The sequence below is a fragment of the Trematosphaeria pertusa genome (genome assembly GCF_010094035.1).
Source record: "Trematosphaeria pertusa strain CBS 122368 unplaced genomic scaffold BU26scaffold_2, whole genome shotgun sequence".
Lineage (NCBI taxonomy): Eukaryota > Fungi > Ascomycota > Dothideomycetes > Pleosporales > Trematosphaeriaceae > Trematosphaeria > Trematosphaeria pertusa.
In genome coordinates this window covers 3,073,462-3,099,814 of record NW_022987213.1, presented here as the reverse complement: position 1 = coordinate 3,099,814, position 26,353 = coordinate 3,073,462, and the positions used below count along the sequence as shown (strand labels likewise).

Genomic DNA, 26,353 nt, shown 5'->3' with positions numbered 1-26,353 from the left:
CTGAAATACCCGAATAATGGAAAACATGCGGCTAGGTACCGTCTTAGTCGTGGGTGGTTCAGGCTTCCTCGGCTCACACATCGTCAAGCGTCTTCTCTCCGCGAACCACGCCTCTCACATCGCGGTCACAAGCCGCAATCCCAAAACGCGCGATGGCAAGGATGATCGCCTATCCTATCACGCCGTAGACATCAGTTCGATGTCAGAAATAGAGGCTCTCTTCCAGGAAATCAAGCCTCAGGTGGTCATCCACACGGCGTCTCCTCTCCCTCGCTCATGCCCATCGGTACTGCACGCAACGAACGTCATCGGCACACAAAACCTCCTCAAGGCAGCGAACGCATGTCCGGAAACGAAGGCTTTTGTATATACATCATCCGACTCAACATGCCATCCCTCTCCATTCAAACAGATCACCGAAAACCAATGCATACTCCACACACCCGCAACCGCCACCAACGCCTATGGAAAGACAAAAGCCATCGCCGACGCCGCCGTTCTGGTCGCAAATTCTCCGGAACTTAGGACAGCGACGCTGCGGCTGCCAGCCGTGTACGGCGAAGGCGATCCGAATTTCATCCCGCAGATCATAGCGAGTATCCGCAATGGGGAGCACAAAAACCAAATTGGACCAAACGAAAAGATGTTTGAATTCGTATACATTGAGTCCGCGGCGGAAGCACACATCCTCGCTGCACGCGCCCTGCTCGCCAAGACGCCCAACGCCTCCGGCCAAGCATACTTCATCACTGATGGTGAGCCGCAACCCTTCTTCGACTTTATGCGGAAGTGCTATGCCGCAGCTGGGTATCCGGTCGCCAAAGAAGAAGTCAGAGTGATTCCGTTCTGGGTCGTGATGACGATTGCGAGTGTGGGCGAGTGGGCGTATTGGGTTTTTACGCTGGGCTTGAGAACGCCGAAGCTGAGGAGGGAGGATATTGAGCATTTGAATACGGGGTGCTGGTGGAGTGAGGAGAAGGCGAAAGAGTTGCTGGGGTACAGACCCGTGGTGGAGCAAGGAGAGGCGGTGCGGAAGAGTATGGAGTGGGGAATGGCGAATTGCTAATGGGGTTTTCACGGAGGATGTAGGCATATAAGGTATGCGGATGCAGAAAGTTTGCGAGGGCTCACGAGTCAATTGATCTTACCCTGAAGCTCGCAGACGCGTGTAATATATCGGGATCAGCGCGAGAATACTAGCTGCTTGCACCAGCTCACTTCAACGCTCCTATGTCGGTCCCTCATTTCTACTTCTGTACTGTCAAAGCCTGTACTCAGTACGCTCCCACCAACCTCGGTACTCTATTCTCTCCACGCTCGAGTCCCTCCAGACCCATCAGCTCAGCAGACCTTCTCCGCCACAGAACCTAAACGTTAACCCCCAAACCTCCCTCCCATCATCCCTAAACTGAATCTTACACCTCACAACCTCATACTTCGCACTCTCATATATCCTCAGATTCTGCTCATCCTCCTCTTTCTGCACCTCATACGCAACGCCACTCACGCCATCATCCGGGCTGCCATCAACAAGCGCACGGTACTTCCCCCACATCCTAATCCTCCCGCCCTTCACGCTCGCCGGGCTCAGCTTCGGCCCCTTCTTCAAGCCCAGCAGCGATTTGAGCCGGTCAGGCTCCCCGAGCGTACCGTAGAAGAAATACCACACGGGATATTCTTCCTGCGACGGGCGAGCTAGGGCCACCTCCGTCGGTCGTAGATGCGGAAGCGTAGTGTCGATGCCCAGCGCTGGTGCCATACAGGTTCTGAATAGGTCTTTCTCCGCAATGTTGATGGTGACGACATAGAGCTGCTCCAGGGAGGCGGGAAAGTTCTCCCTTAGAGTATCCCATTGGTGGCGACGGAGCGCTACCACTTGTTTCGGTGTCGCGGTTTCGCCGCTGTGTGCCATTGTTACCTGCGGCACGCGACACAAGCCCGCGTACTTCTGAACCTGGGACGGGCTGTTAAGAGAGCCTCCGAGAAACAACAGATAAGTCATCTTGTCCGTCTTGGTCGCAGCCGTCTTCTTGGGTGGCTGCCGCGCGGTCTGTAAGTGTTGCGCGTAGGTCTCGTGAGTGTATAACGCGATGTCCTCTTCGGCAACGGGTTCCTTGGCGCGCGTGTTCTCAGCGGCGGCATTGGTCGCCATGATTTCGAGCTCGGCCGCGAGCAAGTCCATCGTGGCGGGTCCGAGTTGTCGATTGTGTTGAAAGGACCTCTGGATTAGGGTTACGGTGAATGTGATTGCGGTTGATAAATACTCCGAAGATATTCGGGGCAGTCGTTACGTGAGTGGAAAATTGTGCTGCGACGAGGTTATATATACGAAAAATCAATCAATCAAGCGCTGGTCTAGCGGGAGAGGAACCATACCATGGTTCACCCAACCGAGTGTCCATATTCCCATGGGACGGACGAGGACGATGCGTTTTCATCGCGTAACCCAAATGGCATCAAAAATTCCTTTCTCAATGTGTCTGCTGCTACCGACAGTTTATCGCATAGCTTAGATCCCGGCCTTCCGTCTAGCCTTGCCTATCTTAACACTGCACCCTAATCCTCCACCCGTGCTTCACACACCTCGCCGCGACACACAGCCCCATTCCTACCAGTGTGCTCGCACCTGCCCAACATATAGGCACAGTATACCCCCCACCCACCTTCAGTAACGCTCCCGAAATGGGCCCACCGACTAGCGCCGAAAACCCGATCACCGTGAATGCCATCCCCAACCTCGTCCCTGTCTTCGTGATATCCGTGCTAAGTGCCGCAATCGTCGTTGGGAAGAGAGATTGAAAGGCCGCAGCGAAGAGTCCGTAGAAGACGGTAAAGGCGTAATACGAAGGAATGGACGAAACGGCAAGCCAGGCGAACAAGATAATGATGTTGAGGAAGACACTGATGGTCCATGTGTTGAGCGGGCCGAGGAACCGGTCGGCGATGTAGCCGGGGAGAATGCGCGTGGGAATGCCAACTCCATTGAGAATAATCACAAGGTTGAGGGAGGTGGTGTAGGGCATGGCGAGTTCGTCTCGTGCGAAGGAGGCAACCTGTTTCGACATTAGCTGGATGATTCTTAGGCAGTGATTGCGACACAGACCTACATAATAGAAAACGAAGTACACTGGCGGCATTAAGAAACACACGCCTAGAACATGCAGCATATAGGGGATGTCTCGAAACGAGTCGGTATCCCAGAGTGGGCCACTCTTCCTAGGCGGGAGACGCGGCTTCATGAATGCGATGACGACTGCCAGGCTTACTACGTTGATGAAGCCCAGCACTCTGACCGTCCATCCGAATCCAACCCTGCTGAGCAACTGTCTCACGACGATCGGATAAACAATGCCGCCGGCGGAGTTGCCCGAAGTTACTATTCCGAGTGCCATGCCACGCCGTTTAGCGAAGTACGTAGACACGAGCCCCATGATCGGAACGAAGAAAATGCCGCCTCCAACGCCGGTGCAGATGCCCTGGGTAAGCAGTAATTGCCAATAGTTCTTCGCAGCACTCATGGCGAAGATACCGACGAGCTGTATAGCAATACCGACAATGATGGTTGGTCTAAACCATCCGGCATCCAAAGCGCGTCCACTAAACATACCGAGACAAAACAAGATGCATGCCTGAGTAGATCCTATCCAAGATATGGTTGAATTCGTTTCAGGTAGGATCTCAGCGTAATAGGTCTGGAAGGCGCCGAATGAGTTGACAAACCCCCAGGTGTTCAGGATGGCGAGCCAGGCGCAGAAAACTTGGGTCCATGCTCGAAGGCCGCCATCGGGAGGAGGACCGGGATTTGTTATCGAGCTTGTGGTGAGGCGCGAGGCGACCCTCTCCAATGCAGTGGACTTCGCTGTTTTCGTTGTCGAAGGAGGTGCGTCTCGTTGTGTTGGTGTATCAGTGGCGCTTGGGCCTGGATCTATGTCCAGTACCTCGGCCTTTTCTAGAGCGTTATCCATCTGCTCTTATGGAAGAAGTGGAGGGGTGGCTGGTATCGCGAACAGGTCGTAACGGCTTGAGAATGTAACAAACAAGAGTGGCGGGGTGCGAAGCGTTCAGATGTTGGGAACTGAGTCACTTTGGAAAGGGCGCGAATCGTTAGTGTAGATAGTGGAGCAGGGGCTACGGCGCCCAATGCCGACGATGAGGGGAACACGACGGATTTCAAAGCCGATCTGCAGCCCATAGGAGAGGAATTTCGAGAGGTGCATAAGGGCACACCGATGCAGCGTGAAGGAGGCGCGTGATGGAATTTGGCGAACCATGAGCGATGTGCGGAGATAAGGATTTGGCGTTCGCGGGCCTGAGTGTGGTCCATGACGATGCATATGCGGGCTCGGACAAGTCTCCGATAACCGGAAACGCAAGTCCAGCCACCAAGAGCGCAGTACGGAAGGTGATGGTCTGCTGTCGGAACTGTAGAGGCTCGACTATGTCGGCTCTTGAACCCTTTTTGCAAAGTGGACAACCATGCCGAGGTCTCGTTCATGCTGGCCTTCTATGATGTATAGCCACTTCTGCTCAGGCGTCCTCCATGTGCGGTTGGGAAGGTAAGCTTCGCTGCAGCGTAATTAGAAAGGGGAATGGGGCGGGAAATGGGGCGGCATACAGCAAGTAGTACTCATCCCGAATGTATGGGAACTCAAAGCTCGAGGGTCCCGGCTTCGACAGGAAGCGGTCGGTGCCCAACTCTGCCTCCTCGTCGGTCATTTCGACGTGCTTCCTCTTGTTTCCCTTGTTCTTCGCATGCCGTCTTATCGAGCGTATCGTGCTGTCCAGGTGCGTTTCCAGGATTCGGGCATGCCAAAGGGGGTCTCGGATGGCCAGGCGCACAATGTTCGCGTTGCGATGCACGAGCTGCTGGTTCCATTGTGGTGACTGGCCCCGCGGAACAATCGGTATAGGCTCCCCTTTGTCGAGGTTATCCTGCCAATGCGCGAAGTCGAGCACCAGGCACAGGTTGTTCCAGGACATGACGCACGTCAGGCAGGTGCAGAGGACATTGGGGTCAGGCGGCGGGACATGCTGGTACGGCTTGCGATGGATACCGAGCTGGCTCTGCCGCTTCGGATGTACGAGCAGGGCCTGGAGGGCGGCATCGACTTCGGCCAGCCTCTTCGGGAGGGGGAAGCATTGGACGAGGAGCGGGTAGCGCGTTCCAAGGAAGGCACCCCCGAGAACAGCTGCATTCGCGTCGACAAGGGAGCGGAAGCGGCGGTTCACAAAGCCGAACCTGAGGACATCGCCGGGCTGCAGCAGCTTGAGGCATTCGAGGATCAGTTCGGTTGGGAGCTTCGTGAGCGTGAGGACGGCCTCGCGTTTGCGGTCGCGCTTCGCTTGCTTCTTCCACATGCGCCCCGTGCGCTTCGAGCGGAGCGAGAGAGCAGCAGTCTTGTCCTCGAGCGGTTCGTCGTCGTCGCTGGTGACATGACGGGGCATTTTGAGCGCGGTAGAGTACGTGAGACAGCTCCAGTGATAATGATGCGAGGTGCTGCTGCCCTTATCGATAACGTTTTGTCCAATCACAGCGCGGCTTTCTCCACCCAAAACTCCTACCTAGCCCCCATGCACGTCCTGCAAAACAGCTCAGCGGGCCTAGGCGGATTCGGTTCAGCGGTCGTGTTGGAAAATCGCGTCGACATTCACACATCATCTCGCCATCTGGGGCAAGTTAAGCGCGTATCACGTGCTTCTACAGATGCTTATTGGTCACAATCGCAGCACCCGACATCGCCCAATACGGCGGTGGCGTCATGAGGAATTTCTAATCACGACGTGTATAAGTACAGCGTTTCCGCATTCCCCCTCTCCAGCCCATGTCTTCGAAGCTTCCTCGGCTATTGCGCGCTTTACTCTCTGCTCGCTTCAGCTACACTCCTCAACGCAGAATGACGACTGCAAGCTTCCAGCACATCGACCCCGATTCTTACTCCGGCAAACCATGGAACAAAGTTGATGGTCCCGGGACATCTTTCACGCAGAGAAAACACCAAAGGACGCTGCACAATATCCGAGGCCGAGAGCATGAATTCACCACCGACAATGCCGGCTTCGCAGTCTACAATTCGCCCGCCAAAGAGAAGCTCTTCGTGGACGAGAATGCCGTCCGGAACAGCTACTATGCCGAAGTCGAGCAGATGCTCCGCGAAAAGCTCCCTGGCATCAGAAAGGTAGTCATCTTCGATCACACCATCCGCCGCAGAAAGAAAGACTCGCCCCGCCAGCCCGTCCAACAGGTCCACGTCGACCAGACACCCGGCGCAGCCGAAGTACGCGTTCGCCGCCACTTGCCCAACGACGAAGCCAAACTGCTTCTCCAAGGCCGTTACCAGATCATCAACGTCTGGCGGCCCATCGAGAACCCGGCATCCGACATGCCCCTCGCAGTAATCGACTGGCGCTCCACTTCACCCTCAGATTTTATCCCCGTCGATCTCCTCTACCCTCGGAGGGACTCCCTCGATGCGGACGATGACGACCGCGGAAAGGAGAAGCTGCCTGATCCCCAGTCTTTTACGAGCACCGAGGGGTATGAAGTCAAGGGAGAGACCTTAAGTATAGCGCCGAATGACAAGCATCAGTTCTATTATATGAAGGATATGACTCCGGATGAGGTTATGTTGTTGAAGTGCTTTGATTCTTGGGGGGAGGGCATGCGGGACGGTGTGAAAGGGCTGGCATTGAGGACCCCGCATACGGCCTTCGTGGATCCGCAGACGCCGGCTGATGCGCCAGGGCGGCAGTCGATTGAGGTGAGGTGCCTAATCTTTTACGAGTGAAGAGCTACCTTACAGCGTCCGAAAAGGTGATGACATCAACATTGGAGGATCAAAAGGGAGTGCTTGCCCGATACGCGCATGATAAAATATAAGTTTCCAGACCATGCAAGGATGATCATCCCCAACCTTTCACTGCTTCTCCGTCCCCAGCTATTGACACGGCAGCTTCCAAGGAGCACTCTAGAACCACACTGGAAGCATCTTCTGCCGTTCAATTATCTGCCTTGGCTTTCACTAGTTCTTTCTCGTTTTCACCAGATCAACTTACCCTCGTTTCACTTTCATCTTCACTCCTAGTCTCCGTGCCTTCTTAATCATTACCCGTCTGCCCAGAAATCTCAAGGGCCCCTCTATCAATATCACACATTAGCTCCCCCAAATACGGCCAGAAAGAATATCTTCAACCCTCAACGAGCTGCTCCAAATCTGAACTTCGACCGACTAGCAAAGCAATAACCAGGACCGGTCAACTGGCAAGATGACCCAAATAAGCCAGGCCACTAGAAAGAAGAAGGAAAGATCCCCGGAAGCCAGCAAAGACGAAAACGACATGGACCTTCCTATGCTCCCTATCGCTGCAGGGAGCCACAGCCGCCGCTCGAGAGAGCGAAAGAAGAAAGAGAAGGGAAGCCACAGGAGGGAGAAGAAGAAAATGCGAGAATCGATCAACAACGATGGCCCCAGCCTCCTGTTCACGGTCTTTAATTCTGGAGAGCTCCGCAGCTTGGCATCACCGAGATCAAGGGATTTGCCACCACCACCTCTAACTCCGGGCGAGCTCAGGATTGCTCCTATGAGGCAGGCGACTCCACCTTTAGAAGCTTTCATATCATTGTCGTCGCCTTCGCTTCTCCAAGAAACAGCCTCGATGCTGTATCTCCTGCGGTCTCGCAGGAACAGGCTGAATGCGCAGGTGGAGGGGTTTGAGGTGGCGGGGAGGAAAGCGAAAGCCAGCCTCTATACCGTTCGATTACAACGCAATGATAGGGACAAGACTAAGGCAGACATCTGCACATTTGAAGAGGTAATTGCCCTGATGTCCGAGCACTCCACAGACATTTTCGTCCTCGAGCACGCACTGAGAGATATTGTTGACGAGGGCACTGGCGATGAGGATAAGAAACTGAAGGAACATTTGGGGGATGCGAAGACGATGTATCAGGAGATGCTGAGAATGTATAATGAAAAGCTCTTGGAGTTGATGAATAGACTTCAGCCTGAAGTGCTTCAAAGGACTATCCAGGAGTTGAAGATGGAGGGTAAGAAGAGCGAGGGAGGGAGTTAGGGGATTAGGAAGGAGGATGAGAAGAAATAAACTTAATCGCCTCAAAACGGACCTTCTCTAACTTTCCTCGCGATTACCCTCTTTGCCTCCTACAGTTTGTCGTGGTCATCTGGAGATGGCAGACTTCAACAAGTCTCCAGTGTTTTCCCACTGATATTGCTCATGCGGTGTACACCGCGTACTCGTTACCTGCATCATACGCTCACTAGCTGCGTCTATAAAATGCAGCTGCTCCACGATAATCGCTGTAGCGCATTAGAAAGCTCGTCTTCCAGATCATTTCCGCATCCAATACCTGGCTATATCTGGGCATCCTTCCCTAGGCCCGCGGGGGCCCTCAGCAGCATCATGAAGTTGGACTTTCCCTGCATAGCTAGCCTAGCACTCCATTCACCGAATTACCTCTTTTTGCGCTTGGATTGCCTCAGGAGTCGTTCCTTCCCCTTCAATTAGGCTCTCGCATCCTACGCGTGAAAGCACCACCTTCTGCCTCACCTCATCTCTTGAATAGCTCCCGAGCTCACGGGGATGTTGTCTAAAGAATCATATTGCGAACGCACAGCAGGACAATCCAGATCTCTCTGACAGGATATCAATGTGGGATAGAGCTATAGCCAAGGGCCGAAGCAATGACTGGCCTAGCGCTGCCTAAGCCCGACGTACTTCAAGGACTGAGCCTCGTGATTGACTAGCGAGAAGGTCCGAATTGGAACGATTCCTGAGCGAATTGGGATAGAGCTGGGAAAGGGACATGGGAATGATATGGGTCCCGCAGTTCTTCACTGGCCGGAGATCTTCAATCGTAGCTGTCCAGAGCTGACGCGCCCAGTTCCCTTAGGGACTGGCATTGGAAAGCCAGTGCGGCTCGGCGAGACTGATATGGGATAGAGCAACCACGAGGTGTGTACGGGAGATAGCGAAGCGGTCCCGAAAAGCATGTCGAACGCGCAGGAGACGGAAGGCACAGGAACTGGTGTGAGAAGGAGATCATTGGATATCTTTTGTAAGATGGGGTAGAAGTTCAGAAGAAACAGAAGCATCCCTCATTAGGTTGAACCCCATGCCAAGGCAAGCATCCTATCACGCTCTGCGTGGTCCAAACCAGTGCCATGTCTTTCCGGCACTGTATCTTCGAGTTCCCGCTTCACTCCCCATATAGGATATTAAGGCTTACATGAAAGCAGCCCCCCTCCTTCCGAGGTTCCTTCCCTGAAGGGCCTGCGCAGCATTGTCGTTGGGCTGCGCATCTCCAAATCCACACCCACCATCACGTTCTTGAGCGACAACTGGACCGGCGCACTTCCCGGAGTTGAAGCCGCAGCAGGCCGAAGCACAGTCGGCGTCCGATGTGCAGGGCCCAGTGATGAACTGGGTCCCGGCGCCGTTAGCTGCCGCAGCCTGGGTCCCGCTGGCGGCCTCGGCATTCGCGTTCCCATTTCCGTTGGCGCTTCCACCTCCTGTGAGAGCCTGAGCAGCATCGTCGTTTGGCTGAGCATCGCCGAATCCGCAGCCACCATCTCTCTCCTGAGCAACGACGGCCCCCGCGCACTTTCCGGAGTTGAAGCCGCAGCATCCAGACGCACAGTCGGCATCAGATGTGCAAGCGCCAGTGATGAATTGTGTGCCTTGGCCGTTTGCGGCGCCGGCAGCCGAAGTTGGGGCGGGAGCTGCTGCGGCGGCGCTCGGGGCTGCGTTGGCATTTCCAGCTCCGCCCGTTAGAGCTTGAGCAGCGTTGTCGTTCGGCTGAGCGTCGCCGAAGCCACAGCCGCCGTCGCGCTCCTGGGCCACGACAGGCCCAGCGCATTTGCCAGAGTTGAAGCCGCAGCATGCGGAAGCGCAATCAGCATCTGAGGTGCATGGTCCAGTAATGAATTGAGTGCCTTGAGCGGCGACGTAAAGAGAAACTGGATTCTAGATCAGCATATGATTGAGAAGATGGCCGGGCGATGCCTTACGGTTCAACAAAGCAGCGATCTTAAGAAGAGGAGCCATTTTGGGAAGGCCAAGTAAAACTAGACGAATAGGAGCAAAGGAGGGCTTGAACAGAAGTTATCGTAAGGACCGGCCAGCTTCACCTGGAAGTATAAAGTAAATATGGGATAAAGAAGAGAAACTGAGTAGAAGGTAGAAGATGCTGCTGAATGAAGCTGCTGAGGAGATCTGGGAGTCATTCCTGAGGCGAACTTTATATGCAGAGCTCCTTTTCGGACTCTTTCAGGGTGGATCAACCTGACACCACGGACATAGCCTGGGGAATGAACGCCCTGTCCCGAAACAGTCGACAGCGCGAGAGACCCTGTGAAGTTGCCTCAAACGGCGATGACATTCATCGAGAGGCGGGGCAAGGTGGTATGTAGTAGGATTCGACGGATGGAAGGGTTACGCTAGACGCCGTGTTTTGACATCGGCTTTGTTTGCGAATGGCGCGAGAGAATGAACATTGTGCCTGTCGATTGGAAACGGCGACCAAGAACAGGGAGCGGGGATGAACATTATGCGTTTGGGGGTCCCGTTGAGGCTATTTCGATGTGGCGTTGCGGAGCGACAAGGTGAGTGTTCTGGTTAGTCATCGTGCGGCGCGGGGTCGGCCGAAATATTGTCCGATCGGGCTCCGGCCAATCACAGGCCGCACGCCCACTCCCTTAGGCTCTGGCTTCGCGCTTTCCATGCACAGACGCACGCCTTCATGCGAGTAAGGTTTCTATTTTGTCTGAGGAACCAGCGCTCCATCCACAGACGATCGTGGCTTTCCCTCGTAGAACGCAGTCTGGCGGCGGGGTTGCGACAGGGGTCCAAACCGGCCCGGTCTCAACCCCCCGGCTTGCCGCTCACAGCGTCAGGACTCTGTGTCAACCTTACGCAAACGGCTACAATACCCCTCGTTTCTTATGCATCACCGTCGTTTTCTTATGCCTCATTCTGCGGTTGACCTGATGTCCTTAGGTTTCCCGCTATTGTTCTGGCGCCCAACGTCGCAACCTGGAAGCCCGCTGAAGGCGGCGCCACCTCTCCACGATCCGCAGCCGACGTTGCATCTAACCAAACAAACGATCAATTTCTGAGCCCAACTCTGTTCGGATGCTCTCTTTGCCGTTCGTATGGCCTTCCGAGCGCGTCGGCAAGGCAGATTTGCTCGCTGTTCTCCCATTCCGCTCATCTTCCACAAAGTCTACCATGTCCTGCCCCTTCCTCCGTCAATTCATTAATCTTCTGCCTATGGGCCCGAAACCGAAGATCGATCTCCACCCGGTCACAGTGTTCGTTCGAATCACTGTGTGGATAGCTTACAACTCGACGTCCTACTTGCGGAACACCACTCCGCGCTTAGTGACTATGCTAGTAGTCAGAAATGTACGTTGCAGTGTGTAACTTACTTGTGATAGCAATATCACGCAGGGGATCATAGTCCAGTCCTCTAAATTCACTTCGACGAACTTCCAGCCAATGATTAGAGTGATGTCGCAAGCCTTGTACTAGTCGAGAATGCCTTTTAGCTGAAGCGCATACACCGCTCACCGTCACATTTTTGCCACGGGCGGACTGTCGACCTATGCCTCTTTGTTTAAGGACGTTTATTGGCTGTCGGGTTCTTCTGCGTCATACTCTCGGTAAGAACATTCCCAAGCCATTCTAGACTTGACCACGTCTGCCCTTATCGTTCCAATCCATACTATAAGCCTTCGTCGTCACAATTTCTCCATCCATGGCACTAACGATTGATTCAGCGCACCATGTCTATGGCCTACTACAGCATGTTCGGCTCGCAAGCGGCATCATGTCTTCGAATCTCCACCGCAAGGACGACGCCGAGCTACAAGCATAGAAGCAGGACACTCTTTAAGATTGCGATTAGAAATGTTGATTTGTACTTTCTTATGAAAGCATACTGTACATGGCGCAACAAGTCACGAGACAGGAAGGGAACGCGGTGACCCTGGAACAGCAGCTGAAGTACTTGGGAACTACAAACGAGGGAGCTAATAGGCATGTATTCTTCTGCGCTAACGATCTAAGGTGACCTTCCGATTCGCGCATTACCGTTTGTGTCGAAAGATGTGGGGAGGAGAGATGTATTATAATGTGGGGCGCTAGTGTGCGGGCAGTGTACATTAACGGATCGCCATTACAGCCGGCTGGGCGCATTACAGCAACAAACTCAACAGGAAGCAGTTACATAATAGCAGATCAACAAGTAGGACCTGTCATTACTCTACTGTGAGTGCAGAGATACACGACAAGCATTACCCATCCTCCTTCCTCACCTAACTTTGGTCGGCATCACCCAGGCACCTGCTTTCAGGTAAGCACGTGCAGATCCCCACACTAACTGCCGTAAGCAAATTCTCCTTTGTCACTTCCTTATGTTGTTGCTACTACCTTGGCCTCGTTTTACCCATACCCGTCGCTGTGTTGACGAGAAGCAGTATTGGCTAGATTGGAGGCCTGCGGGTTCTTGAAGCGGGGTCCACCATCTACATAAATGAAAGCTCTGTTACTCAGAACCCTGCTTGACACAAAATTCAGCATACCAAGCACTTCGAATTGCCTATGGTCAATGTCTATAGAAGATGTTGGCGCAATAGCCACCGGAGTGGTGGATTTAGGGGAGTCTATATGAGGCGCTGGATCCATAGATGCCATTCTCACGATCGATCGACGGACCCCCTAATCGAGGCCAGAGTTCGTGTCACAACCATGAAAACCACCGCCATTCTCATCGCTATACCCGCGCTTGCACTCGCGAGCTTGAACTGCACCATCATCGCGCCGTCCGTGACGCAGAGGTATTGTGAGTGGGAACGATGCCAGCCTCATGCAACTGCCACGGCGGGCCAGATCGTGCATGCTGGATGCCGCGCTGATTGCAGCACTGAAGAGGAGTAGGGGGATTACATTTAATGTGATGGCTTGAACTTAACTAACGATGCGATGCATAGGCCGTGGTTTCAGCTCTACGACGGCAGCTTCATAAAAACCCCCAACGAAACCCTGAACGGACGCAGATACCACTGCAAGCCCTATGCAGTCACCGGTACGGCCTTATCCTCTCACTCAATCTTGCCTCGTCCTCTCCTCTTTCAAAATACAATTCGTTAACGCGCTATGGCCAGGTCTTCCATACTGCTACCAAGAGCGCGGAAACTTCACCGCGCCCCCTCTCGCCGCGACCGTGTGCCCTACGTCCTCGGCTTCCGGTATGGCTAGCAAGGTCGCAGCACCAACTACATTGGGCATCGAGCCACCGCCGTTCCCGAGCATTGTGAGTTTGTGCAGTTTGGGCGGGGCGCCGCCGCCGACTGCGGCGCCGAAGGTGTGGAAGGCCTAGGCGCGACAATAGTTAGAGGTCTAGCGTGGGTTTGATGGAGAATGATATATGGTATGTTGAGACCGATGTGATTGATTCATGGAAGGCGAGACTAGTTCGCGCATTTGATGTTCAAAGTTGTACTGGTCGGTACCGCTATTGTTGTGTCCCATGGGATAAGTGCAGGTAGTAAAGATTAGCAACGCGGAGATGATGCAATAACTCGAGGCTTCCCACATAGGACCAGTAATGTTGTCTTCGCATCCAGTCCACCTCCCCGTCAACAGCCGGCCCCACCTCCGCTGTCGCAACAACATGCCTAATCACTGCACTCACGGGCTACATCCGCGAAACGCCCGCCGGACACATAGACATAAATTGCTCAAGCTGAACGTCCCAAGCAACCTTCGCTACGACCTTTGAGACATTAACACCAAGGTAGCTAATTCTAAGAAACTTCCTAGTATACTCTCCGTAGCAATCGGCACGGCGCGCTCTCAGGTACCTAGAAGATGGAGGTGAGGATGAGTTAACTTGAAGCAGGAGGACCGCTTAGACGGTTGGTCCTCAACTGCATCTAGCGCTGTCCTGTACATTGCAATTAGTTGGGTAACCGGGACGTATAAGGCGTGGGGATGTGTTGCTCGGTTTGATGGCTACTGTGTCAGACGGGGAACGAAGAATCCAGGGGACTTTGGACCGGGAACTATATAAACGAATTTAGTGACGCCGGGCTGCTCCAATGCCGCCGCCTTTGGACGTATCTGAAAAGGAATGGCGTTTCACGAGATTACCCGTACCTCTTATACGATTAGTTTGAAGAGATGGTGAACGATTTATCCACTGCAGCCTATTTCCGCTCGAAAACGAACGCCCCCGGTCTCTGAAATGCAAAAAGCGGGAGTGTCCGCGGGCACTTGCGCGTCTGTTATCTCGTGGATCCCGGCTTAGAGCTTCTATTAGCGCTCCATTCATGATTGCGACGCAGCTATCTCACGTTTTCTCCTTGTTTGAAAACCTACCCGTGCCCAGCATGCAGCAGCCGCTCCAGGTCCCACTCAGTTTGGATCCCCATTAAACGCCGGCCTGACGCTAATCGCCCTCACGCGCGGTTGGAAGCTCGTGCAGACGCCCATATCCTCCGAGCTGATCGTCCCTACAGGCGTCGTACACTGCTCATCCGCGTAGCCCACCATCTCCCACGCGCCCTCGCCAACCAGCTTGATCACCTCGAATTGAAAGTGGTAGGGCATGTAGACCACAGGGACGTAGCAACCTAGCGGGCCGTACATCCTGAACGAGACATCGCTCGTATCTGTGCGGGCATTGGATGTGGTACAGGTATGTGCTACTTGTTTGCACCAGTCGAAGCCGGGCGTCGTGCTGCTGTTGTCAGGGCAGGTCGCGTTGCCGCCGAAACCAAAGGAAAGGTCCGATGGCACCGGGAAAGTAGATGGTTGGCTGGGGACGCTAGGTGCGCCATTGAGGTTGGAGAGGAGATGTCCAGCGTATACGGAGATGTGCTCATCTAAGTGGTAGTCAGGAAATAGGAAGGCGTCTCAAAGAGTGGGCAAGATTGACTTAGGTCGATTGTGGTATCCTTTCGCTGACCGTAGTTGGGTCTGCACTGGCAGTTCAGGCTCGCGCCGCCGTTGGCGAGCTTGCAGTCTGAGCATGTCTGCATGTAGTTGCCGCTAGGACGTGTTAGACCGCTTTCGCTTCATCATGCATGAGTGCATGGGCTTACTCGGCTTTCCATTTTAGAACGCCGTCATCGTTGGTGATCTTGTTAGGGAGGTAAACGGCGCTTTCGATTGTGTCGTCGGAGTCGGGACCCGTAGGACAGTCGGCCACGATCCAATTTTGGGTGATGTGGGCATTGGTGCAGTGGGGGGCTATGGGGATAGGTTGAATGGCCGATGGTGCGCGGGAAGTTCTTGCTGGCGCAGCCGTGGAGAAGGAGAAGCAGGCTCCAAGTGATGCTAGCGCTGACAGTCGCTTCATTTTGTATGTGAGATGTGTAAAAGGTGCTTGCCGTCCTGCAGGGCTGAGCGGCAATCGATGGCCGATTGATGAAGATTGATGAGGATCTACTGGGGGACTGCCGCACGGTTTATATGTTGAAAAGACGGTATACGCCGAGGCTTGTGATAACAGCTTGGGCGTGCCGCAATTTGCACAAGGTCCCAGAAGCAGGTGTTTCGCCGGGTATGACGAGCAGCTGATCTGATTCCTACCTGCTTCTTCCTGGGGCAGTTGGCAAGAAAAGCCGGCAGGCGAGCAAAAGGTCGAAATGAAACAACGCACGCCATTCGCCAGGTTTCGAGCGCGACTCCTTTACCCGCCCGTGGTCACGTGCGTCATGGGGAGTATATTGCGGCGCACCCGTGAACCCCAGGGCAATAACAGCGGCGGTCAAGGGCGACGCGGCAACCTGCCCGATGCGGCGTAAGGCCTCGTACGGGCTAACAGACGGTGGACGAAGGAAGGGATTGCAGATGCCTTAGCAATCCGCGGGTGCAGTCGCTTTGCAATCTACGGCCTGGGCGGTCCTGTTCCGCTGTGTCACGTGAAGCTTCCTATTGCGGAAGGCTGTCTTGGCGAGGAGCACAAGCGGGGGTGCGTCGGGGTTAAATGCCCCGACACGGCGCTGGCGTTGTGCATTAAAGAATGGCGTGAAGAGTCGCCTCAACCACCTCCGCTCCGTCGCCCTCACATTCCTCTCTATTGTCTGTCTAATTCATCGCACCATGTCCTCTCCCAAGACAATCCGCTGGGGCATCCTGGCCACCGGCGGCATCGCCGTCACCTTGTGAGTACCCCGCTACCCCGCCTGCGCGCGCGCTCTCCAGCGCTCCCACTAAGGGCCTGGCAGCACCAAAGACCTGCTGGTCGACCCCTCCACGCGCGGCGTCAAGCACATCAAGCACACCGTCGTCGCTGCCGCCTCGTCGTCGTCCAGGTCGCGCGCCGAGCAGTTCCTCAAGGAGACGGGCTGCCCCGCCGACGCGAAGGCCTATGGCTCGTACGAGGAGCTCGTCAAGGATCCCGACATCGACATTGTCTACATCGCCACCCCGCATTCGCACCACTATCAGAATGCCATGCTGTGCTTGGATGCAGGAAAGAACGTGCTGTGCGAGAAGGCCTTCACCGTGAACGCCGCCCAGGCCCGCGCATTGGCCGACAAGGCGCGGGAGAAGAACCTGTTCCTAATGGAGGCGGTGTGGACGCGATACTTCCCGCTCTCCATCTACGTACGCGAGCAGATCACGGCGGGACGCATCGGCCCCGTTGCTCGCGTCTTCGCCGACAACAGCATGGCCACGAACCCCGAGGAAGCATTCCACGACGGCAAGCACCGCCTCGTGAACCCTGATCTCGCGGGAGGCGCACTGCTCGACCTCGGCATCTACAGCTTGACCTGGATCTTCCAGACGCTGTACCTCACCCAGCCCGAGAATCAGCGCAAGCCGCCTAAGGTGCTTGCCGCGCTCAAGAACTATAGCCCGACGAAAGCTGCCGACGAGACTACCACCATCGTGCTCAGCTTTCCGCGACCGGAGGAGGCGGGTGGCGAGGCACACGCCATTGCTACCACGTCGCTGCGCGTCGCCACCACCCCTGGAAGTGAAGCCGCCGCTCCTCCCGGCATCCGCATCCAAGGACCAAAGGGCGAGATTCAAGTCTTCCCGCCCGCGTACCGCCCCACCCGCACCAAGATCGTTCTAAACGATGGCACCGTCGAGGACAAGGAGTGGCCACAGCCCGGCCCCGGTGCAGGCAGCGGCTGGTACAACGGCTTTGGGGGTGGGAAGAATGCCGAAGGCGAAGGCCACGGCATGTTCTGGGAAGCCGATGAGGCTGCGACGGCGCTCGTTGAGGGAAGAAAAGAGGGCAAGTACGAGAGCCTCGCCGAGAGCATCGTCATCATGGACGTCATGGACGAGGCGAGAAAGCAGGGCGGGCTCGTCTATCCTGAGAAGATCGAGACGACCAAGTACCCCACCCAACTATGAGCCTTCGAGCGATATAGGCCGATAGCGTTGTAGACGGCATGGCACAACGGTGCAATAGAGCCGCTCCGTCTTCAATGGAGAGGAAAAAGCTGTCCATGTATATTACTTTCGTCGACGAAAACTACCCGAGTAAGAGAACAGTGCTGGCTGATCCTGTGATGCGGTGTGTCAATTTTCTCGCAGTCTTGGAAACTCGTTCCCTTCCCCGCGACGATCCTATGCTCACAGGTGGTCTTTCGCTCTTTTTGCGCACGCGCTGGGCGGCGTGGATGCCAGGCCGTACGATGAGCCTGATATGGGACACTGAGAAGGTGGAAGAGCGCAGCAAGGGCCTTCCAAGCAGCATCAAGGCGTGTATGCATTTCTATCTACACCTAATTCCCGTTCATCCTCACCCATGAGCCCATCATCCGAGCCCAGCACCGAATCAAAAGCATCACGTTTCCGCCGCGGGTTTGCGGCGCCGATGGTGGGTAGCATTTCTCGATCCGAATCTCCCGCAGACTTGCCGGATGACAAGAAGCGCAGATAGCGTAGCGCGGGTGCAGAAGCAAGCTTCTCTTCCATCTTTTTGCGCAGGAAACCTAGTGCAGGGAGATTAGCAGCAAAGATGCCGATGTTGGCTTCGAGGGTGGTCCAGATGACGAGATTAATGCCCACCCCTATGAACCCATTTAGCATCGATTAAGTGGGGGACGGATTAGGTGGGGACGTACACGTCTGGTCGTCCGAGAACTTGGTGTTCGCATAGTACAGGCAGCGGCCAATGGAGCAGCCAGTCGTCACCAACCCAAATCCAATGAGAACCGTGATAGCGACTTTTTGGTTGACGCCCATATGCAGCTTCCATATCATAATGAGTGGCGTGGATGTGCAGACCAGGTCGGTGAATATGGACCATACTGCAGGCAGCGCAGGTCAGCCTCTCTCCTTCCAAGCCCTGCAGTTCCGCACGGAAACAGGCTGGGAACTTACAGCCCTGCACACTCGAGGCGTACGTCAAGACCCTCGTATCCCAGCACCTCGCATCCTTGACGCCAATATCCCAGAACGCATAGCTTGGCCGACAGAAGGCGAAAAGGAGCACAATACAAGCGCCGTTGACGAGCACCAAGGACGCGATGAGCGCGTACATGTAGTACTTCATCCACCTCGCCTGCGTTAACCGCAGTACCATGAACGCAATGGAGATCTTTGTGATTGCGGTGCAGAAGACGAAGGGGAAGATGACGAGATTGGAGAATTTGTAGGCGAGATGGATCTGAGAGGACGTGAGGTAGAAGACGTGTCGGCCTTGGCCGTGATGCAGGAATATGGCGTTGAAAATGAGCTGGACGAGGGAGCATATCTCAAAGACAATTAGTCCGTTGGCCAGTGCAAGTGAGACGGTGGTCTCTTACTGTGGCTAACACGATAGTTAAATCGTCCCACCCCGGTTTCTTTACCACCATGAGTCGACTGTATAATCGCAACCCAAGCGTAACAATGACGAACGCGGAGCTCACGGTCATGGCTACAATGGCCTTGGTGCCAATCGATTCATCAGGCGGGAGGTTGGTGCGGTCCATGTTCGAGAGATCGGGTGCCTCCATTGCTGCTCTGTGCCGAAGGAGGAACGGACGATAAACAGGACGAAGGATATGACGAAATGGAGAAGAGCCACAGCCCGAAGGCCTAGCTTCCAGCAGCCCTACATTCTTAAAGGCCCTCGCATGCACCACTCACCGACTCTTCGACCAGTATTCGCGGCTGTGCAGGGCGGAAGACTGTGATGTAGCATCCATAGGCAATGGTATGTACTGCGAACAACGCTTCCGTAAATGGCACGCGGGCTGTCCGAGCGGACCACAGCACAGCGCTACATATAGACAGTAGTGCTCGGCGAGCGATTTGCAGACCGCTCTCTCCGCCGTGCTGGCAACGTTTACGTGCAGCCTTGCGGCTGAAGGCGCCTTGGCAGCTGAGGCTCCGCCTCATCGGCGCACCGCAGCGTTTCAGCGGTGGGAACAGCATTGGGGACAGGAGTGCCGATTCCACGTTAAGGCGTATATCATACATGTGCGCTATCGAGGCCCGCGGCGGCAGATGGATGCCCGGGTGCAGAGCAGGTGGCAGATTCTGCTCGATGGGCGCTAAGCCGCATCTGGCCTGCTGAGTCATCGCGATCCCACGTGGACGGGATGCCAACACCCGTGAACCACCGCAGCCGACCTACTTGTGCACCTTCAGAGACGACTGATGAAGCTGGCGAACACTATTATTGCAACAGCCCGGGGCCTTTCCCTGCGCCTCGGCCAGCATTCGCCATTCAGCCTGATTTCGCCTCGGTTCAGGCCGAGGTCAAGCTTTCGCGCTCCCCTGGCCCCGCGACGTGGCATCATCAGCATTCATCAACGCAAACTGAGGTCCAATTTCCAGCAGCCCTCGCGCCTGGTACATCGGCAAACGGACGACGCGAGCAATCCGGGAATCCGACATGCTGTGCGACCATAGGGAGTGCGCACGGACCTGATCTGATTCTCCATGGCCGAATCGACACGGCTTTCCACCACTCAGAATCATCGCCAGGACCAAGTTGCCCAACGAACATCTCCGCATATGGTGGCTAATATACGACGAGGAGAAACACGCGTTCAACGCTGCCCAAAGCCACCAATACTCCTGGCCAACCTTCGCTTCTGCTCTAGATCCCCACAGGAGGTCGACCAGATTTTTATCCGGCGGCAGTATTTCCATTCGCTTCCAAGTACTTTTGCAGCACTGTGGCATACTGCTCCTTCTAGTCCGGGAGATACGTCGGGCCTCGAATTCCTTGCAAGCGACATCGCACAGCGTCCGCCATATGACGCCACCCAGAAGCACGTCTTCAGGCACGAGAGTTCTTTCGTCGAATGGCGTCTCTTGTTTCAATCCGGGGAAATTTACCGCCTGGCCCGCAGGACCGTTTGTGGGGTAAAGATCCTGGTCCTTATACCCGAATAAGCCTCGTTGCTCAATTTATTCGAATGTCATGCGATAAACACCGCGCTTTAGTGCACATCCTTTACGTTTCTCTGCTAAGAAACAGGACCGCTAGACATGCGCGGCTAGGCACAGTTGGCCGTTCATGGCATCATCCCTTACCGCAGCAGGGGAATATAAAATCACTCTCACGTACCATGGTTGAGCGTCACATCTGCATCCGATTTCCCTTCGATCTACTTAGATCTCACTTTGCATATCAAGATGAGAACCGCAGCTCTCCTCGCAGGCATTGCCGCTTTGGCGACAGGCGTTGCCGGCCATGCTACCTTCCAGGACCTTTGGATAAACGGCAAGGATCAGATGAGTACTCGCGGCAGCCAAACAATCGCACGTCGCTAACTGAACCAGAGTAGTGCATGTGCGAGGCTGCCAACGAGCAATAGCCCGGTAACTGATGTTACAAGCAACGACATTCGATGTAGATAGTCTTTACCGCAGTGACACGGGCACCGACAATAACACAGCTCCAGGCAACATCAACCAAGGCGTAGCAGCCTCAAAATGTCCCGTCGCCCCCGGAGACACCGTGACCGTCGAAATGCACCAGCAACCGGGCGACCGCTCCTGCGCAAATGAGGCTATCGGTGGAGCTCACTACGGCCCCGTCCTCGTCTACATGAGCAAGGTCAGCGATGCCTCGACCGCCGATGGCTCAAGTTCGTGGTTCAAGATATTCGAAGACACCTGGGCTAAGGCGTCCTCTACATCCCAAGGCTCAGACGACTATTGGGGCACCAAAGACCTCAACTCGAACTGTGGGAAGATGGACGTCAAGATTCCTACCGGTTTGGCGCCTGGCGACTACCTGCTCCGAGCGGAGGCTATTGCCCTTCACGCTGCCAGCTCACCTGGAGGGGCCCAATTTTATGTCACGTGTTTCCAGCTTGCCGTGTCTGGCAGCGGTTCCACAACACCGTCAGGCGTTTCCCTCCCGGGAGCATACAAGGCGTCCGATCCCGGAATTCAGATCAACATCTACCAGCAGCTCAGCACATACGTCGCTCCAGGCCCGACAGTCATCCCTGGAGGCACCGAGGCGCAAGCTGGAAAAGCTGGATCAGCCGTCACCGTCACTGGGGGCGCTTCTCAGTCTACGGCTACGAAAGCTGCGGTTGTTTCGAGCACACTTGCTACATCAGCAATGCCAGCAGCTACCAGCGCGGGTGGCAGTGGATGCGCTGCCGTTGCCAAGTACCAACAGTGTGGTGGAACTGGTTTCACGGGGTGCACGACCTGTCAGTCGGGGAGCTCGTGCAAGGTGGTGAACTCTTATTATTCGCAGTGCCAGTAGATATCTACTTCCAATGTCAGCCAGTGAAGGCTCGTTTGTTCGATCTCGGATACGCTTTTTTTTTTGCTCTCCTGGACCAATATAAGAAAGCGAGAGGCAGTATAGAATTGCCGACGACGGCAAACGGCTTCAAAGACCGATGTCTGTTCAAAAGCCGACTCAAGGTTTGGAAGTCCGCATCAGTGATTGCTGACCCTAGAGGAGCGCGGAGTAACCCGCTGTCGGGCTCCTCTCACACGTTACTGCCCAGACTTTCAACTCGGGCCCGTTCTCCATCTTTCCTTCCGTCTGCTCTAAATTCTTCGAGCTTTTTGTCGAAGACGATGGAGTTTGAGTGGACCATGGCTTCCCCTAGAGGCTAGAGAGGGGTCCCCGCATTCCGGAGAAAATCATGTTCGTACAGGTGCTGATCTTCAAAACGTCGACCGGAAAACGGCGATTCGGTACATCGTTGGCCGAACAATGTCATGTACAGGTTCCATAATCGAGCATACATATAACATGCGAGAGTGTAGGCTTCCTGAGAGGCGGTGAGCGCTACCTCACCAATTTCTACACTTCGGTGAGTGGAGAAATTATGATGGCTTCGCTCAGAGCAAGGATGGCTCTTGCGAGCTTGGTATCGTTCGCCCATACCGGCGTACAAGCGGCAGAACCGAATCGCTTCGTTTCTCTCAATGTTCCGTTACGACTCTTCTCTCAAATCCGACCAATTGATGGATCGTGGCAGTCCTTCTCCATCGAATTCTCATACATGGCTGACTACTTGGGTAATATGAGGTGCCACCTTTCCCGTGGGTTTCTCTAGCGGTGTACTAATCATGTCATAGCCACCCGAACATCCTTAGCCACAACCTCCTCACCAACCTCCTGGATCGCTCCGGCAAGAACGTGATTATTCGTGCCGGAGGCTCAACAGCCAATATCGCGCTCTTCAACGAATCCCAACCCTACGCCATCGAAAACTTCTTCAACGGCAGCACCAACGTCGGCCTCACGGGTGCCAACACCGACCAGCCCTCTAAGTCCATCCTCGGCCCTGCGTGGTTCGAAGCTTTCCAAACCGCACCCAATGGCACGCAGTACATCTATGACCTCAATTACCGCGACAATAGCACTGCCGGTGTGAACGCTACCGTCGATGTCGCAAAGCGTGTGTATGACATCCTCGGCCCCAGTCTTTACGCTTTCGAGTTGGGTAACGAGATGGATAATAAGTGGAACCATACGTATCGACCCGATAACTGGGGTCCGGAGCTGTATACACAAGAGTATCTGGAGTATACGAAGTTGTTCGAAGAGCACGTGTTCAAGGATCCGATTGCTGCGCCAATGTTTCAGATGGGCACGTTGATGGGGAGCGGTGGGGCGTTTATCAATCAGCCGTGGAACTCGGAGGTTATTTTGGGGCTGGGGATTGATCGGTACGGGCAGATTAAAAGTGCTTCACAACACGACGTATGTCGGATTTATCCGCTTGGAACACCTCCGAGGATTTCGAGTCTAATGATCCGTAGTACCACGGCAGCAACTGCAAATCCACCAAAGAAATCGCCACCCTCCGCCAAAACCTCCTCAACCACACTAACGTCGTCACCCGCGCGTACCCGCACATGCACATGTCGCCCGTCGTCGACCGCTACGGTGTCGAATACGTGATTGGCGAAACAAACAGCATCTCCTGCCAGGGCCGCGACCTTGTCTCCAACGTGTTCGGCTCTGCGCTGTGGTACCTCGATTACAGTTTGTACATTGCGAGCGCGACTATGGTAAGCAAGATGTACTGGCATATGGGTACCCCATATCGCTATAGTCTCTGGAGTCCGTTTCTGGCTGAGGTGAATAGTCATTCGGCGCTGGTGAGGCCAAGTTATTATGGTGCATTGGCGATTAGTGAGGTGCTTGGTGGTAGTGAAGGGGATGGAAGGAAGAGACAGGTGCATGCGGTGCTAGAGGAGGAGACTCTCGTCGCGTATGCGGTGTATGACAGTGGGCGACTGGACAGCCTAGTGGTAGTGAATATGGAGCCGTGGAATGCGACGCAGACCGGACCCAGGCCATATACGCGGTTTTGGCTCCCGGAGAGGTTGATGGGAAGTGCGAGGGTGAAGAGATTGACGGCGCCGGGGAGCGACGTCAAGACAGGGGCAACTTGGGGCGGGCAGACGGTTGACGAAGAGGGGAATGTTGTGGGGAGAATGGTGGCGGAGTCGTGGAATGCTGGGCAGGCGATGGATGTTGGGTATGCCGAAGCTGCTGTGCTGTGGTTCAAGTGAGGGATAAAAGGGGAAATCTGCGGCTGGATGAGCCCTAATACATCAGTGTCTACGCGGGGTTTCACCTTTGCCCTTCCAGCCTGGGCAAGGGTACAGGCTATTGTCACGTGATCCGCGAGCGTAGTGCAACAGGCGCCCATTATAGGAGGCCCGCAGTGGCAGAGCGCCTTGAGCCGATGGAGTAATAGCATCCCGAGCCCGCGTCAGTAGCAATCTTGTTATTCGTCTTAGCGGCGGCCGTAGCGCCTTGTCAGAGGTGGTTCGCCCTTGGACAGCACCGTCCTGAGCGGAACTACCAGGCGTTACCCGCGTGTCCCAGCTTCACTCTTAGCACGCGGGGATATGGTCTACACGGTGTCCCAAATTCCGGGCTTTTTGAGCCTCAAGGGTGCACGCTAGCCCGATGGAGGGGCACGTGCATGAGGGACAGTTTTCAGGCTAGCGCCACAATCCTGCACGCGGGACACGGCCTCGACCACGTCACAGAATCATTCGCCCTCTGCCACTAAATCGCCCACACCCTTGACGCGTTCATGCCTTGACAACACACAGCGCACATTGACAGCGAAGAGACGGAGGGGGCGAGGACCCCACCGCTGCTCTCGCCCTCGCACGCCCGACTTTGCCGACAGCAGCTGGGTCGGGCGCCTCTCGCTCGCGGGCCCGGCATGGGGACGCCCACGTCACAGGTGTCCTTCCCGGGGCAGAGCTGAACAGGTGGCCAAAGCATTCCGTGGAGGCGTGGGAACCCGGGGCGTGGCAGGGGGCGCGTGTGCGAACTGCACCGTCGGCGTCGAAGGAACGATAAGATGCGCAGGCCTCCGCAGTTCTCCAGGCACGCTCCCGCCCGCCATGCGAGGCCCGGTGCCGTGCTCGAGTGTGCGCCGGTCCGATTGGCACGGCCAGCGCGTCCTGTCGCGGGAAGTGAGCAGCTGCATCGTCCTCCGGCGGCCGTGCAGCTCCCTCACGCGGTGGCAGGCGTTGAGATGACGCACGTCCATCGAATATATGGGACGGAAGCGGCACGGCGCGAAGCCTTCCTTCGACGGCGGGCCGGTGACTGGCGACGTGCTGGTCCAGTCAATGCGCGACACATCTAGTCTGCGCCGGCTTTCATTAGCCCTACAGCTTCTCCGCTGGTCCTCCTGCCAACACACGCATCGAGCCAACCTCGAAGCAGTATCGCAGCAGCGCCAGTGCCTCCGAGCTGCTCGAGCAATTGGCCGCCCCATCCCAACGCTGCGGCAGCTGGGGCGCCCGCAGCATGACATATATCTCTGACCCGGGGCTTGCAATTTTTGTTTTTGCCATGCCCGACGCTTTCATCCTCTGCCATATCCCCGACTCCTGTGCCCAGGCCAATGAGAAGGGCCCGTGTCTGCCAACGCAAGCGTGGCCCTTCACACTGCTCTTCCACCACCTCATGTTGCACGGCAGCAGCCATAGAAAGGCAGCCCCTCTTCCCACTGATGTGGGTACGAACTCAGTCGGCATTTGCAGGATTCGACCCATGTAGCCATGACATGTGTTCCTGAACTATAAACACTGGCCCGGAATCCCTGGGTCGCGCGCCGTCCTACGTTCCCTCGTCAAAGGCTGAACCCTTAGTCTACCTCACTACGCCTTCCTAGCTAACCCCGGGTCCCTCTCTCGATACTGTCAAGGGTATCTTGGGTACGCCAGAGACATGGCGGCCAACCGTCCGGAGTCCTGGGTCCAGAAGCTGCAGAGTGCGTTCGCATGCCTCCTCGTTCGACTGGCGCTGACTCCCACATCCATCTCCAGATTACTGCGCCTCCAACCAGATTGCGCAGCCTCAGTTCCAGGACTACTCTGACCCGCGAGGTGCGCATGCGCTCGCCCCCGCTCCCTCTTGCGCGATGGCCGTAGCCTAACTACCGTGCGCTCAGGCATCCGAACGGCGTGGTCCAGCAGCGTCATCGTCCAAGGCCGCGAATATCGAGCACACCTATGGCGCGACTACCGCTACCTCGAACAATCGCGCGAAGAGGCCGCCGAGATTGCATACAAGTCGCTCAACGGCATACCGGTGACGAATTCGCCGCAGTACACATACGGTCGTGGCTACTCTAGCACACGATAACACTATGTCTGGCACACGAGGGCCCAGCCACCTAAGCTAGCCTTGAAGCCCTTCGCGTCCAGTTTTCCCGGCTCTGCCATAGGTCATTTCACTGTTTCATCTCGCTCTCGGTCTCTCTAGTCTCTTTAGCTTTGTGTTGCGGCTTTCTTGCTGGAGTGCTCGCTGCTTTCACTGGATGCCTTGGCCGAGCAAACTGCCGCATTCTCGCCGGATTTTTCGGCTTTTCCTCTTCGTCTTCATTTTTCCTTCTCCTGGTGGACCTCT

General features: G+C 55.4%; 15 protein-coding genes across 15 annotated transcripts; 8 read left to right on the top strand and 7 right to left on the bottom strand.

The window, feature by feature from the left end:
• Positions 1 to 25: 25 nt before the first annotated feature.
• BU26DRAFT_527991 (C-3 sterol dehydrogenase/C-4 decarboxylase) lies at positions 26 to 1,066 on the top strand (the record flags this gene model as incomplete). The annotated part of the gene is made up of 1 exon (XM_033830821.1): positions 26 to 1,066. One exon carries the CDS (start codon positions 26 to 28, stop codon positions 1,064 to 1,066), a length of 1,041 nt encoding a protein of 346 aa, XP_033690194.1.
• A 279-nt stretch (positions 1,067 to 1,345) lies between these two features.
• On the bottom strand, positions 1,346 to 1,699 carry BU26DRAFT_380219 (uncharacterized protein; the record flags this gene model as incomplete). Its single annotated transcript, XM_033822566.1, has 1 exon — positions 1,346 to 1,699. A coding segment is annotated over one exon (354 nt), but the record flags the coding sequence as incomplete, so codon positions are not given.
• An 856-nt stretch (positions 1,700 to 2,555) lies between these two features.
• On the bottom strand, positions 2,556 to 3,854 carry BU26DRAFT_377628 (MFS transporter, MCP family, solute carrier family 16, member 10; the record flags this gene model as incomplete). Its single annotated transcript, XM_033822536.1, has 2 exons — positions 2,556 to 3,053; positions 3,108 to 3,854. Coding segments are annotated over 2 exons (1,245 nt in total), but the record flags the coding sequence as incomplete, so codon positions are not given.
• A 582-nt stretch (positions 3,855 to 4,436) lies between these two features.
• Positions 4,437 to 5,445, bottom strand: BU26DRAFT_559804 (uncharacterized protein; the record flags this gene model as incomplete). The annotated part of the gene is made up of 2 exons (XM_033832747.1): positions 4,437 to 4,566; positions 4,616 to 5,445. 2 exons carry the CDS (start codon positions 5,443 to 5,445, stop codon positions 4,437 to 4,439), a joined length of 960 nt encoding a protein of 319 aa, XP_033690191.1.
• Positions 5,446 to 5,894: 449 nt separating this feature from the next.
• BU26DRAFT_527983 (uncharacterized protein) lies at positions 5,895 to 6,785 on the top strand (the record flags this gene model as incomplete). The annotated part of the gene is made up of 1 exon (XM_033830819.1): positions 5,895 to 6,785. The coding sequence occupies one exon, from the start codon at positions 5,895 to 5,897 to the stop codon at positions 6,783 to 6,785; it is 891 nt and encodes a 296-aa protein (XP_033690190.1).
• A 285-nt stretch (positions 6,786 to 7,070) lies between these two features.
• BU26DRAFT_151821 (uncharacterized protein) lies at positions 7,071 to 8,564 on the top strand. Its single transcript, XM_033819998.1, has one exon. The coding sequence runs from the start codon at positions 7,264 to 7,266 to the stop codon at positions 8,068 to 8,070; it is 807 nt and encodes a 268-aa protein (XP_033690189.1). The 5' UTR covers positions 7,071 to 7,263; the 3' UTR covers positions 8,071 to 8,564.
• A 586-nt stretch (positions 8,565 to 9,150) lies between these two features.
• BU26DRAFT_151827 (uncharacterized protein) lies at positions 9,151 to 10,229 on the bottom strand. Its single transcript, XM_033819999.1, has 2 exons — positions 10,026 to 10,229; positions 9,151 to 9,974 (listed from the first exon to the last, which is right to left on the bottom strand). The coding sequence occupies exons 1-2, from the start codon at positions 10,060 to 10,062 to the stop codon at positions 9,241 to 9,243; spliced, it is 771 nt and encodes a 256-aa protein (XP_033690188.1). The 5' UTR covers positions 10,063 to 10,229; the 3' UTR covers positions 9,151 to 9,240.
• A 2,536-nt stretch (positions 10,230 to 12,765) lies between these two features.
• On the top strand, positions 12,766 to 13,396 carry BU26DRAFT_500795 (uncharacterized protein; the record flags this gene model as incomplete). Its single annotated transcript, XM_033826522.1, has 2 exons — positions 12,766 to 12,859; positions 13,074 to 13,396. 2 exons carry the CDS (start codon positions 12,766 to 12,768, stop codon positions 13,394 to 13,396), a joined length of 417 nt encoding a protein of 138 aa, XP_033690187.1.
• Positions 13,397 to 14,398: 1,002 nt separating this feature from the next.
• Positions 14,399 to 15,845, bottom strand: BU26DRAFT_600732 (Cyanovirin-N). Its single transcript, XM_033835194.1, has 3 exons — positions 15,123 to 15,845; positions 14,957 to 15,069; positions 14,399 to 14,903 (listed from the first exon to the last, which is right to left on the bottom strand). Exons 1-3 carry the CDS (start codon positions 15,377 to 15,379, stop codon positions 14,434 to 14,436), a joined length of 840 nt encoding a protein of 279 aa, XP_033690186.1. The 5' UTR covers positions 15,380 to 15,845; the 3' UTR covers positions 14,399 to 14,433.
• Positions 15,846 to 16,125: 280 nt separating this feature from the next.
• BU26DRAFT_527981 (NAD(P)-binding protein) lies at positions 16,126 to 17,394 on the top strand (the record flags this gene model as incomplete). The annotated part of the gene is made up of 2 exons (XM_033830818.1): positions 16,126 to 16,187; positions 16,251 to 17,394. The coding sequence occupies 2 exons, from the start codon at positions 16,126 to 16,128 to the stop codon at positions 17,392 to 17,394; spliced, it is 1,206 nt and encodes a 401-aa protein (XP_033690185.1).
• Positions 17,395 to 17,726: 332 nt separating this feature from the next.
• On the bottom strand, positions 17,727 to 19,463 carry BU26DRAFT_514939 (uncharacterized protein). The gene is made up of 4 exons (XM_033827944.1): positions 18,795 to 19,463; positions 18,370 to 18,742; positions 18,111 to 18,296; positions 17,727 to 18,056 (listed from the first exon to the last, which is right to left on the bottom strand). The coding sequence occupies exons 1-4, from the start codon at positions 18,984 to 18,986 to the stop codon at positions 17,740 to 17,742; spliced, it is 1,068 nt and encodes a 355-aa protein (XP_033690184.1). The 5' UTR covers positions 18,987 to 19,463; the 3' UTR covers positions 17,727 to 17,739.
• Positions 19,464 to 20,619: 1,156 nt separating this feature from the next.
• BU26DRAFT_527980 (carbohydrate-binding module family 1 protein) lies at positions 20,620 to 21,709 on the top strand (the record flags this gene model as incomplete). The annotated part of the gene is made up of 3 exons (XM_033830817.1): positions 20,620 to 20,667; positions 20,767 to 20,836; positions 20,889 to 21,709. The coding sequence occupies 3 exons, from the start codon at positions 20,620 to 20,622 to the stop codon at positions 21,707 to 21,709; spliced, it is 939 nt and encodes a 312-aa protein (XP_033690183.1).
• Positions 21,710 to 22,310: 601 nt separating this feature from the next.
• Positions 22,311 to 23,985, top strand: BU26DRAFT_583828 (glycoside hydrolase family 79 protein; the record flags this gene model as incomplete). The annotated part of the gene is made up of 3 exons (XM_033834580.1): positions 22,311 to 22,489; positions 22,540 to 23,167; positions 23,227 to 23,985. 3 exons carry the CDS (start codon positions 22,311 to 22,313, stop codon positions 23,983 to 23,985), a joined length of 1,566 nt encoding a protein of 521 aa, XP_033690182.1.
• Positions 23,986 to 24,466: 481 nt separating this feature from the next.
• Positions 24,467 to 25,491, bottom strand: BU26DRAFT_151749 (uncharacterized protein). Its single transcript, XM_033819997.1, has one exon. It carries the CDS (start codon positions 25,254 to 25,256, stop codon positions 24,669 to 24,671), a length of 588 nt encoding a protein of 195 aa, XP_033690181.1. The 5' UTR covers positions 25,257 to 25,491; the 3' UTR covers positions 24,467 to 24,668.
• BU26DRAFT_151715 (uncharacterized protein) lies at positions 25,465 to 26,133 on the top strand. Its single transcript, XM_033819996.1, has 3 exons — positions 25,465 to 25,715; positions 25,771 to 25,830; positions 25,896 to 26,133. The coding sequence occupies exons 1-3, from the start codon at positions 25,673 to 25,675 to the stop codon at positions 26,087 to 26,089; spliced, it is 297 nt and encodes a 98-aa protein (XP_033690180.1). The 5' UTR covers positions 25,465 to 25,672; the 3' UTR covers positions 26,090 to 26,133.
• The last annotated feature ends 220 nt before the right edge of the window (positions 26,134 to 26,353 follow it).